At 30.2% G+C, this 14,121-nt stretch overlaps 1 protein-coding gene across 1 annotated transcript; it reads left to right on the plus strand.

The window, feature by feature from the left end:
• Positions 1 to 526: 526 nt before the first annotated feature.
• LOC134710123 (3-hydroxyanthranilate 3,4-dioxygenase-like) lies at positions 527 to 14,121 on the plus strand. The gene is made up of 10 exons (XM_063570330.1): positions 527 to 718; positions 1,672 to 1,753; positions 2,139 to 2,222; positions 5,805 to 5,911; positions 6,635 to 6,736; positions 7,367 to 7,410; positions 8,942 to 9,096; positions 9,705 to 9,773; positions 10,631 to 10,713; positions 12,017 to 14,121. The coding sequence occupies exons 1-10, from the start codon at positions 594 to 596 to the stop codon at positions 12,108 to 12,110; spliced, it is 945 nt and encodes a 314-aa protein (XP_063426400.1). The 5' UTR covers positions 527 to 593; the 3' UTR covers positions 12,111 to 14,121.

A 14,121-nucleotide genomic window follows, 5' to 3' on the forward strand; every position in this document is an offset into this window, starting at 1 on the left:
TAAGCATGAAAAGAAGTTGTAAGAGAATCAAAAAAGATTTGGTAAAAAAAAATCAACAAAATGCGTGTTGCGTTTCTAACCTCGTTCAGTATATATCTTTGAGTAGAAAAAAATGTGAATTTGTCTCAGAATTTATTTATTTATTTATTTAAATATTAAAACCTTTGTTTTTTTATTTTGATGGTATAAATTTTGCTAAAGTTTTTTTTATTATCAAATAACAGTTTTAAATTAGTGTTGAGGCCAAAATATGCCAAATTAATTTTTATAGTGGCCCTTTGAAAAGATGCATTTGTTACTCGTTATTTATTTTGTATGTAAATATACCCCAAAAATGGCAGTACATTTATTTGATAACTGTTTTATTTTTAACCTATGTCCTCATGCAGCAAAAGAATGATAACCACCTTGAGGTGTTTTTTTAACATTAAATTTCTTTTAAATGTGGGTCTTAGTTGTGCGTTTTTAACTTTTTGGTATTAGACACTTTGTAATCTGGTTCCTGGCATTAAATGCGATAGTTTCAGTTTGCTCTAATAGGAACGACGAAATAAGGTTACCAGATTCTAATTAGATCATTAGAAAATAAGAAAATGTCAGAAGAAAGCGAGCCCAAGACAAAAAAGGTTCGACATTTGGATCCAGTTATTAACAACACTGACAAATGGCTGGAAGAGAACAGCAAACATTTCCTGCCACCAGTGTGCAACAAAATGATGTGAGGAAACTGACAATATTTTCGGGTTTTAAACTTTTACTTTTAGACTATTTCAACATATCATGTGCAGAACTTCTCAGTGTCAGTGCTCACCTCGTACTGAAACTCGTATTGTAGATGTTTTGGGGTTGGAAATATGAACCGTCGTTTTCTTTGAAGTCCCTGTCTTTGGGCTAAGTTTTGCAATCCGACAGCCATGTACTACCACTAGACAGTACTTGCGTCAGTTGACTAGGTTGAAGTCTGATAGTCTTTTAACAGTACATGTAATCAGTACAATCAGATAATGCTATAGTACAAAGTCCTATAAATTGAAAGCTTGGGAGTCTGACAAACTCTAAAAAAAACATCGTGATATAGAGACATCATGATGCATAATTATACATGTTCAGTGTTTTTAAATAAACAACTTTGAAGTTCGATGCATTTCTGTCAAAAACTCTGGTTTAAGTGAAGATCATTCATGCGTTTAGGTGCGTCATCACTTCCAATCCAATGTTGAGCGAGTGGTTGGAAAACTATATTGTACGAATTATGCAGCAAATTGATTTCTCATAATTGATAATTAGCACTGCCGTCATTAGGGAATTGTGATTAAGTACATGTACCTACAAAACACCTATTATTTCTAGTTTATCCTGCACGATGACAATCACTAAGACGCTTGATGAACCTTGATAGTGCAGGGATACAGTTTACCCCCTCTATCTGGTAAATGACCTCACAGAGGCGCGCATAATTGACGAGGTTTTTTTTTAATGAACTTGACAGTGGTCTATTGGATAAAACATGTAAAATGAAAATGGGGAATATGGCAATTACTCTTTGAAAGAGACAACAACCGTACCAAAAGAGTAAAAAAAATAATGTCTTCATCACTGCAAAAGATTTTATATTATTACTTTTTACATGTGATTATGTCATAAAAATTATATATTTTATATAAATTGTAGGCACAATGATGGACAGATGAAATCATTTTATGTAGGAGGACCAAACCAAAGAAAGGACTATCATATTGAGGAAGGAGAAGAGGTATAAATAAATTAGATGAGACATATGTTATGGTCCTTTTCTGTTTTACAGTTATTCAATATGCAAGCCCACTTAACTATTTGGCCATAGTACATGTAGTACTTCAACCATAGCCACAATATTTTATTAGATTTATTTTAAAAGTTTGTACTTTGTTTTAAAAAAATACAGATAAAAAAGAAAGGCCTTTGACATATTATTGAACAGGAAGTACAATGTAATTATATATAATGGATAAACATGAATCCATATTTTCAGTCTTATATTTTAGGATACAAAAAGTTATGGCTAGGATGGTGTGCTTAATTTCAATGAATAAAGTTACAGTGTAGAACAAAGGTGCAATATTTTTATTTAGTACATTTTTTTCTATTTTATTTTGCAGCTATTCTACATGATAAAAGGAGATATGGTGCTGAAAGTGATTGAGCGAGGTGAACATAGAGATATTCCAATTAATGAGGGAGAGGTAATCATTTGATTTGTCTGTTTGTATGATAGAAACTGCATTTCTTTCTCATATTATTCTTTGACTTAAGGTAGTTTTCCATACTTTAAACACATATTCATAATAACACATGAATAATGGAATTACTGATTTTTTTTTAAATACAATCAAATTTGCTATTAAAGTCCCCTCTATTTAACAAAAACTTCTCTTTGCCAGGTCACACTCTTTTTTGTTTCAATTAAAAATAACCTATACATTTTGAATTGAAATCAACCTTCAATTCTCATAAGGTTATATTTGTCTTAACCAGGTTTAACTTTAAGCCTTTAGCATGCTTAACTTTAAAAGACTGTCATGACTATACATATGAAAAAGAAGATGTGGTATAATTGCCAATGAGACAACTGTCCACAAGAGACCAAAATGACACAGACATTAACAACTATAGGTCACCGTACGGCCTTCAACCATACTGCATAGTCAGTTTAACCCTTTCCTCCATTGATTTTTTTTTTGCATACTTGATTCGCATAGGATTTTTTTTAATAAAATGCTAAAAATAAGCTTTAAAGTACAAAGGCATTGCGAAAAATAACTATTTCATCAAATAAATTTAAGTCAGATATTCCTATGATATTCCTTTTCATATTGGATACAAATTTTATTGGTTCATTCTGGCTATTCCTACATTTTGAATTTTATAGGTAAAATAGTAAAATTGTATGTAGGGGTTCCCAGAATGGGCGTATTGCATTTCCGCTAATTTTTCAAAGTCCCAATACTACGTTTCCGCAAATTCAAAGTATACGTTTCCGCAATTTGTATTTATTACTTTTCCGCAAAATTACCTGGTAAATTATAAATATTTGAATATATATTAGACAAATTAGGTATCACCTCTTGACCGAGAGGTAAAGAGAACAATGAATGGTGCCGAGTCTTTCATGCACACCTAATACTTTTGTCTTTGTCGATGTGTTATTGAAACTGCAAACAACATCTTACATAAAGACGAGTAGTCTAACTGTAAAATTAACCCTTTGGAAATATGAAAAAAATAAGATGGACTTAGTCTTCCTTCTTGAACAAAATACAAAACTTGTAAACGGTGAATGTATTACTGTTGACTTTGTACGACGTATTGGCTACACATACATGTATTCTGACAGGACGGCAACTGTTTTTCAGGGGTATCATTCGCGCCAAGTTTTGTTTTTCAAATGTATCATTTGCGCCAATAATCGGAACTCATTTACGCCAATTTACCTGTACACATATCTATCATAAATATTAATGATTAATATTTATTCTTATAATATTTTTGGCTTAAAATGTAACATATGATCGGAGATATTTCACCGTGAAGATGAGCATCTGGAGAGAATGACTTAGAATGCATACCATGTAATTTTAAAACAGGTGGCGCAAACGTAGCATTGGAGAAAAAAAGTTGTGGCACAAAAGGACGCATTTTTGGCGCAAACGGATCTCTCCCGACAGAACTGGCTTATGAACTCATATATATCAAGATATATCTGATTAGTGCTGTCTTTTTAACATACGTTTTCATACGTTATGACAAGTTTTGCTTGCATGTAATGATGACCTTTAACTTAATACATGATTATTTTTTGATTCTGACTTTGCTTTCAATCAACAGGTATTCCTTAATTATTTGCGGATAAGTAACAATTTATTTTTTCCGGAATAGTTACCTTTTTTCCGGAAAAGTAAGATATTTATTTGCGGAAACATAAACTTTTTTTTGCGGAAACGTCATATTTTTTTTCCGGAAAAGTAATGCCAATTTGCGGAAACGTAAAACGCCGTCCAGAATTTGTATGTAAACAAGGGGATTATGTAGGATTATGTTGTCACAACACTTAACTAATGAACCAAGGTAAACCCAGGTAAATCTTGTTAAAAATAAAGAAAAAGAATAATTTATATTCTAATATTTTATAGAATAATAAAAAATCAAAATTTAGGTACTAAATAAATAATGAAAACACAAAATGAATTTACAGGCTCAATTTATTAATTCACAAATATTTGGAAATATTTAGGTGAAAACTACACAATATAACACAGCAACAAACGGCAACGACTGAATTGGGACAAGTACATTCAGAATGTCGTGGTGTTAAACTTGTTTGAAGGCGCCAATCCTCTCTCTAACCTAGACAGTGGTGAAACAGTACAACATAAGAACAAACTATAAAAAAAAACAGTTGAAAAGGCCGCTCTATTCATCAGATGAATACAAATAGAAATACATCTTGCAAAAACACCAATTGGATGTGGACGAATACTAATACATTCACACAACAAAACGACAATGTGCACAGATCTGAGAGTACTTGCATTTACTGACTGCTAGTTAAAAGCCAATTACAACTAATAAAAAAATTCAAGCATCTCAGACTAAAATACCAAGCTGTACACATCCAACCTCCTATGGATTTAGAAAAAGATGTCACAAAGTATGTTATCTATTTCCCTGTAAATTTTCTCTTTCTTGGAACATGTTTACCACCAGTTGAACGGAATTTAAATTATGTTCTGCATTGCTTACTGTGGAAGCACAGACGGCTTCTTCTTGTCTAAACAACTTGATCATTCTGAAGATGTTTGGGTGTGGTGCATTGACTTACTTCTTTAGTTTACAGTGCCAACCTTCTAAATGATTTGTTGTTGACCTTCTGTTGTTGTTCAAAATGAATTATTTATTCAAATAATGGAATCAATTAAATCTTTGAATCTAAGGTTGAAATTGTTGGGTATAGTACTATTAAATGCTTTAACTACCTTTTCTTTTAAACAATATTTTCTAGACTTTTTCTTAAAAAAAAAACTATTGCCAGAATACTGTTTGCCTTTTACAATCTTTTGTTTTAATTGATTTTATTTTCAAGAAATTCCATATTAGAAGTACTAAATTATAATACTTGATACAGTTTTCCAACTACAAAAAAATAACATTTTACATAAATATCATATAAATACTTATTTTTATTGAATTTCCACAGGTAAAGTTACCTAGTACCTAATTAGAGACTAATGACTAAAACAACGTAGCTTGCAATAACAACATGTATTGTTCTTCCACTAATCCCCCATGTAGGAATAGCCAGAAAAGTAAAATACAAAATGTAGGAATAGCCAGAAGACACCATTTTATTAACTCTACTGCAGACACTTTGTAGTCAAAGAGTTTCAACTGAGGTAATACACAGGCGTCAAAGGGCGTCATTATGGAGTAAGGGGGGTGGCGTCAAAAGGCGTCATTATGGGGGAAAGGGTTAACCAGATTTTGAGATTCAATCAATCTGGAAATCAGATAGTGTGTGCAGGAAATGTTGTCCAAACTTGTCCTTTTATATTGTTACACATATTCTTTAACAATTTCAAATATCTAAAGGACCTGACTTAACAAAGCAATGAAAGTCAAGTAATTCTATTTACAGTTCAATTAAAACGAACATATTTTCAAACTCCACTGCTCCATACACCGCAATTATTCACAGAGTCACATCAAGAAATTCTGATATCCCTGCCTAAATTCTCTAAAAATGTATCACATCTTGCCTTGATTTACAGATTTTCTTGCTGCCTGGAAGGATACCACATTCACCACAGAGAAAAGCTGATACTATTGGTTTAGTTATAGAGAGGGAAAGAGCAGAAGATGAAAAGGATGGATTAAGGTACAGGGACTGAAAAGTCATACACAACACTTAAAAAAATTATATGAAATAAAAGATATCTTTCTGATGTCTGGCAATTGATCTTTGGTCATGAAAAAAAAGTATTCATTTTTAAACCCTATTTATTTAAAGTCTAGCTATATATAGAGTTACCCGAATTTCAGTTTAAAAATTTGTATATATAATGTTTCTTTTGATTACAAAATTTATAAAATTGTAATGTGTGATGTTATGCATTACTTTGTCAAAGTAATTGTAATGTAATGCATAAGATTGCAATGTAATTTGCCTAATGTCTGTAATCCAATCAACATAAAAAAATTAACAGAAATCCCCGCCTCTGAAAAAAAAAAGAAGACCACGGGTCTAGAAAATGTATTTTTTCCAATCATCAGCTGGTTATGACTCATTGAAAATACAAATAAGTGTAAACTGCTAAAATTTCATATAGTTGTCTCATTGTCCATAGTGGTAATCATTCCATATTGGAGTTTGATATTTTAAGCATGCAATATTTTTTTCTTAAAATTTTTAAGTTTTTCCAAAATAACTTGCTTTAAAAAAGTAAATTATTTGAATTTGTCAACACCAAAACATTTCTACTTTTAGTACATGACAACCAGCACAGACAATCCTTGGAAACTCATACATTTTCTATTTCTTTGTTTTAAGAATTCTTTCTTGGTATCCTGTTCTCAGTTTTCTTAACATTCTATTTACTAGGTATTATGTTGAAAAGAATGGTAAACCAACATTAGACTCTCTATATGAGGAGTGGTTCCATTGTGAAGATCTTGGTTCACAGCTTGGACCAATCATCAAGAGGTTAGTACTTTAGGTTATAAAGAGGAAATATCAGTATATCCCTGTGAATAAAAGGACTTACCAGGTAAAAACCAATAAGACAGAAACCCAACCACACCACATATCAATATAGGTGCAATTAATGTATTTAAATAAAAGCAATGTGTACACAATATATAAGTCTTCAGATGACATTTTTTTTTAAAAGTACCAAAGCATATGGAATGTACTGATTCCCCTTTAGTAATGATACTTTTGTACTATTTCAACAATAAAAAACACATCTGATATCAATTCTTTTGTTTTAAAAGACACACACACTTAGATACTCCAGACATAATTACAGATCTGATATCAACACCTAATATCTGGTTTCGAATTACATGCACACACTTGGTTTCAACTGACATGAACACCAATCTTATATTAGATACATTTTGTAATTCCTTGTGGATTTGCAAATGCACGTCTACATAAAACCTTATAGAGAATTTTACTTTGTTGATCATTTAATTAATGATATACCACTTAAAACATGCAAAATGGTACCCCAAAATATTAAAGAATTCAGTTACCAGGTATATGGGGAGAACAAATTCTCTATATTATCTTTGACATAAGAATATCATATAAGCTTTTCTTCTCTTTCAGATATTTTGCATCAGAACAACACAAAACAGGAAAACCAATTCCTGGTAAGAAAGTTTGAAATAATAATAATATTTATAAAAAAATGAATAAAAATAAAAAAATAAAAAAATATGAACAAAAGAAAGTTTATCTCTTATGTCAATCCTAGTGGACTGAGTATCAAGCTTTAACTGACAAAATAACATAAAACTTCACAGACTTGCAGACATAATCAGCTTGTTTGTGCATTGATATAGTTATAAACTCAGTTATTTAAGTAAGATATACTAAAACTTTAACAATTGAATGGAATTATAGATAGGATTTTACACATGCATGCACTGCACATAGTCATCAATATTATGATGGAGTGCGGCAACTGAAAGAAGAAGGATTTATATTTTGTTGATACTTTAAAATTAAAATTAAGAATAGAAATGGTGAATACTGTAATTGTACTTTTTTACGCTGGTACTTATTTTTATTAATTGTGTATTTTAAACACGTTCGCAGGTATTTATTTCCAAGATTTTATAATTATTACCTTTCAGTTGAAAGGTTTGATTTAAATACACGTGTATTTTTTTTTGCGATAATAAACCAACCGCGAAATTCGTGAAAATATATACACTGCGAAACAAAATACAATTACAGTATGTCAAGAAATAATTATCACATTTATGTTATTTTGATTTTATTTACATCTAAATTCTTAATGCACAGATGTTTCATTATTGACATCTAGCAAACAATGCCACTTCAACTTGACCTTGAAGTAAAACCTCCCTCCTTTTATGGAAGAGGTGTTGTTACTTTGAGATGAAGAAAAGTAGTAAAAGCACATTCTCTTGCTTTTGGTATTGTTTAGTTTGTTTGGAGATTCTGTGTCATGAAAATAACATATCTCAAAGTGTTTGTGCAGAGCTCTCAGATCGAATTCCCAATATTTTCTATATTGACACATCCAGAATATGCATGAACTAATTGCCACTGGAAGTTAAGCAAACAACAATTAATCAATCCATATTTAAACATAAAGAAATAATTAAAGAATGTGATTATTTACTGAATATTCTATGAAAGTTTCACTGAAATCTATTCATTAGTTCTGACAGGAAGAATTAAGGATGAGAGATGCTCATCAGTTACAGTAGAATAGAAAATAATTCATTTGATTACATGTATTTGATTTGAAAGTTGCACATTAAAGATGCAATTTTCTCTATTATTGTATAGCAATACATTGTATAATATTTCCCACAGAATGTAACCAAAAGTTAGCCAGCAATAAATTCTAAGATTGCACTTGTGCAATAAACTTCAAAATTCATGACGTCATCAACGTTTAAATCTTAGTTTAAACCTATTTTTACTTTCAAACATTATATTGCTATACAATATAAGGGTTATTGCATGAATATTGGGGAATATTGTCCCTCGTAGAACAGATATTGCACTCGCAAGCTCGTGCAATATAACATTCTACTTGGGACAATATTACCCAATATTTATGCAATAACCCTATAAAATCCATGCATCAGAGTATAGAGGGTTTGAATACTTCTAAAATATTACAACCATTTCTGTTTGTTATAGGCACAATTCCAGAGAAACCTCCAATAGTACCAGATAAACATAAATTATTGGAGGATCCATTCAGTTTGAATCAGTGGTTGGCAGAAAATAGAACAATGATTGAGAGAGAAGGAAGCTTGAATATATTTGGTGAAGAAGCAAATTATCAATTTACAGTATGTCTGCATAGGCTTAGAAAATGCTGTTTTTGACGACATCTTTTTAATCTACTATAATTCTTTGGACCATCCTGTCGAAATTTTTGATTTCAAAATAAATATTGCAAATAAATGGACATTGTGGTCTAATTTTTTTTTCTAAACAAACTTCACTGGAATTCAGATCACTACAATTAAGGGCATATGATACAGTTTTGATCCTGTATTTACAGTTTGATGAAAATTTCCATATTGGCTATTTTTTGCCTGATTAAATAAAATATATACCTTCATTTGCTACTTTTTGAGTCAAATGAGGTCAACATTTGGTATATTTGCTCAAAATATTGCACTGTTTACAAATTTATATAATTTGGTCCACATAATCTCTCAGCAAAATGAAACAAAATGTTGTTTTAAAAAATAGAGGTCCATTTTCAATTTAAAACAGTTTGAATGATAAAAATCAGTCGAAAAATGCATCTTTTTCCAATGTGTCACTGTTTGACGTCGCGAAAATAACATTTTACGTTAGCAATGTCATTACCTCACCTGTAACTGTATTGTATGCCCTTAATGCAGGCAATCATATAATTTGTATACTATAAAAATTATAATTGTTGTAGGTTGATGTATTTGGTACAGGATCAAACACAGGGAAGTGTTCCAGTGCAGAAACTTTCATATGGATGTTGGTATGCATATATATGTATTAATAGCTTATATCTTGCCATCAGCTCTACTCATTTAAACATTGAGTTTATGTTACAGGTTATACTTTTTATAAACAGATTAAATGTTTATTAATTTGTGACAATCAATAAAATTGAGAAAGGAAATGGTGAATGTGTCAAAGCGACAACCACCTGACCATAGAGCAGACAACAGCAGAAGGTCACCAACAGGTCTTCAATACAACAAGAAATTCCTGGAGGCGTCTTTCAGCTGGCCCCTAAACAAATATATACTAGTTCAGTGAAAATGCTTCACCATGAAGTTGAAATTTCAATTGAAAAGGGCAGTGGATACAATGTCTTTACTTTATATACTATGGTTTATTTACTTTCTATAGTATCAGTGTTTGACCAGTGTTGGCATAATTGGTATTTTGAGGGTTCCTACATTCTTGATTTCATTATATGATCTTATCAGAGTACCATACTTAAAATTTTAAATTCTTTTTGAGTTTAAAGTCATGGTCTACCTCCACCCACAAATACAGAATAGCAATGAATATTTTTTTTATGTTCTTTAGTAAATTTATTTCCTATAGTATTAGTTTTCAGAGAAAGAGCCATAATTGGTCTAAAATCCATGACATAACTAGAAATGCTAACAATGAAGGCACTTAAAATAGAGAAAATATTGCAGCTTAAAGAAAAAACAAGTTTAAATTTAGTAAAATAAAACTGTAATCCCTTGAACATTTTAATTTGTGGTTCATCAATAGCCACCAAACCCACAATAATTGGTATCCAACGAATAATAATGAATCCACAGTAGCTTCATATATCCTTGAGATTTACACAGTTTTTATCTTTAATGATTTTAGGAAGGAACGTCCAAAGTGACAGTAGATGGTAAGGACTATGAACTTCACCACAACGATACAATGCTCATTAGATGTGGACAACAGTAAGTCTATTATAGTGCAATGTATTTATCATAGGTCAAGGTCAAGGTTAAAGTGCAATATATATGTTATAGGTTGAGGTCAAGGTTATGTATGTAGGGGAATTTATATGTCATAGGTCAAGATCAAGGTTAAAGTGCAATGTATATGTCATAGATTGAGGTCAAGGTTAAAGTGCAATGTATATGACATAGATTGAGGTCAAGGTTATGCATGTAGTGGAATTAATGTCATAGGTAAAGGTTATAGTGCAATGTATATGTCATAGGTTGAGGTCAAGATTATACATATAGTGGAATCTATGTCATAGTTTAAGGTTATAGTGCAATGTATACTGGTATGTCATAGATTAAGGTCAAGGTTATACATGTAGTGGAATGTATATGTCATAGGTCAAGGTCAAGGTTAAAGTGCGGTTACTAGATGAAATGTTGCTATACATTGTAACTTATTGTTATGGCCTGATTATTTTTATTTAAATGTCGACTTATTTGAGTCTTTTCAGTGTCTTTATCTTTGGCCTGTGAGTAAATTCAATCTGATCTTTTGCCAATGAAATTATTCAAACATAATGCTTGAAAATTTCACCTTTGCTAGCCAAGGGTTACGATCCGCTTCATTCCTCTCTGGAGAGGAGAGAAGTGGATCATAAACCTTGGCTAGCAAAGATGGAAAATTAAGACAGGAAAATAATATCATCAACATAAGGTACTCAATATGCTGACATAAATTTTGAGTCGAGGACTAAGTCATGCTATGCAATTTAACATAAAGTTGAATTGTAAAAATGTATTGATGGATACTGTATTGAAATGTGCTTTAAAAACAAGAAGGCTTACAAACAAATTAAAATCATTTGTTAAACATGTATTCAAACAAATCCCTTGAAAAAAAATTGGGAAAATAACTCAGTCATGGCATAAGATTGTCACTTCTACATAGGATATAACATGTTAAAAAGATTTATACTATGTCACTTGTAAAAAGACCTATAACTGATCAACAAGGCATGAGATGTACATGGGATAAAAGCAAGAGTATGCTTTTTACATTAGTTTAATATAGTCATATATGACATATAAAAATTTTGGAGAGTATTTATATCGAAAAATTGTTGTCTACAAAATATTGCTGATTTCGAAAAAATAATCAGAAGTTTTTCAAACAGTCATGAAAAAAACTTGGGCACATCAAAAACATGACACAAATAACCTATTACTTAATTACAAGAAATATTGCTCTCTCAATACAAATTTTTCTAGAATAATATTTCAGATAATACATGTAATTTTTTGTTATTTTTAGATACTCAGCGACCAGACCAACAGGTGCCCTTTCACTTATCTGTTTTCAGGACCCTACTAGAAAGTCTAAAGTCTTCAAGAAGTCAAAGAAATAAGAGTCCTTGCTGCGACAAGAAATGTTATTTCTAGTCAAATTGGAGGAAGTGGAATCAAAACATTTTTGATGTGGATACGGAGTAGATAAAGTTTAGCATCAAATAGTTTTAATGTATTTCTTTTATTTAACAAAGAAAAAAACATATGATGAAAATTAAAAACTTCAAGATTTTAAAACTTTATAAACTAAACTATAAATTTGAATTTCTAAGTTTAAAAATTAAAATATTTGTTGCTTAACTTTATTTACTTTGTATATTTGTAAAAATATCAAGTGCTACAGATGTCCTTTGACAGAGATTTTTTTTTTTTATAATTTTTCTTGCAAGGGATCAATTTTAATTTGATGTCTGTGGATCTGGTCATAATAAATAACTCTTAAATTCACACTCTTCTATTTAAGAAGATTGATAGTAGGTACAGCTATATTTTTGCTTGAGTTATTTCACTGTTGTAAATTGCCCTAGTATGGTAGAACAATTTCCCTTTTGTATAGTTATGTCTGGGAATTTTGTATTACTGCTAATAATTTATTTATTCCTTGCAATTTTAATTACTGTATAGGAGCTGTTAAAAAAAAGTGTTGAATGAAATTTACTTGTTTAGATATCAAAGCAGTTTATTGAGGTATTTAGATTTTTAACTATGGTATTAAACTTTTTCATGATTCATAGAACTGAACAAATTTAAATAGAATTAATTCCTTGCAAGAAAATTGGTTAATACAAGAATGGTTTTACCTGTAAAAAAATACTTTTTACTTGAAACTGTAATATTGGGATCTGGTCATTTACATATATGTTTAATGTTTATGTTGTGTCAATTGGTGCATATAGAACAAATGTTTTTTGTTATTTACTGTTTTATATTTTGAACAAAATATCATGAACTTGTATTGTACATTCCTATTTATTCCTTATACCACCGATGTCACCTATTGTAGGTAATAACTCTGATTTTTTATTTTACATTTTTGAAATGATTGTTAGAATTTTTAATTTTTTATTTTGACTTACAGCAAAAAAAAATCCTTTTGAATCTTATTAATTTGACTTTATACAGCAAAAAAAATCCTTTTGATACAACTTTTGCATGTAACTAATTCAGCTTTATTTTAGACTAATATATTTTTTGATTAATAGCTCTTTAGATTTTGTACGAGATATACCCATTTTTATACTTTTTTGGGGGGGAATCAAGGATTTGTTCAATCCTGTTGCATCACTCGAGTGCTAATTGGTCAATTAGGACTTTTAAAATATTTCATATTTGTGAAATTAAAAAAATCAAGGATCAGACTGGGCTGCAAAAATGTCACTAACCCTTGAATTTATATCCATTTGGAGTTAGATTTTCATGTATAGACATTAAAATTGATACTTTATATGTATCATGTTACAGTTCTTTAATGCAATAACATTAACTAAATTATTTGACCCGATTTGGATGTTATAAAGATTATTTTAACATATTTCATCTGCCCTAATATGAGAAAAACTTCTCCAGTGATCAGTTGGTGATTGAGGTAAATGCCTGAGAATGAATTCTGGGAATTTGAGAATAATTGAAAAAGACGTGTTTTATACATCTATTTTATCACAAACTTTAAAATGACTAATAATTAATTTACAATTGCATGTCTATTTGTTGTTAATGTAGTGATGGTGCATTGATTTCCTATTTGTTAAAAGTTAATCAATTTGTTTCTGATAAATAATTTTAAAAGTAAGGTATCCACTCTTTTCCAAGTTAAAAACTAAGATGGAAAAATTAAAAAAGTACCTTAGAATAAAATCGAAATTTTTAAACATTATGTTTATCTCCCTTTGAACAAATTAAGAAAGGGGAGATAACTGACTTACATTTCTTATTGTTGATTTTCTCTATTAATTAGTAATACATAATCAGTACACTCCTGGAGTCAATGAAACATTTTATATATTAGTTGTTGTTGTAGTTCTACTATAAGTAGACTATTATTTGTGCTCATTAAAGTAATAATAATGGTGA

Source organism: Mytilus trossulus, chromosome 3 (assembly GCF_036588685.1).
Source record: "Mytilus trossulus isolate FHL-02 chromosome 3, PNRI_Mtr1.1.1.hap1, whole genome shotgun sequence".
NCBI lineage: Eukaryota > Metazoa > Mollusca > Bivalvia > Mytilida > Mytilidae > Mytilus > Mytilus trossulus.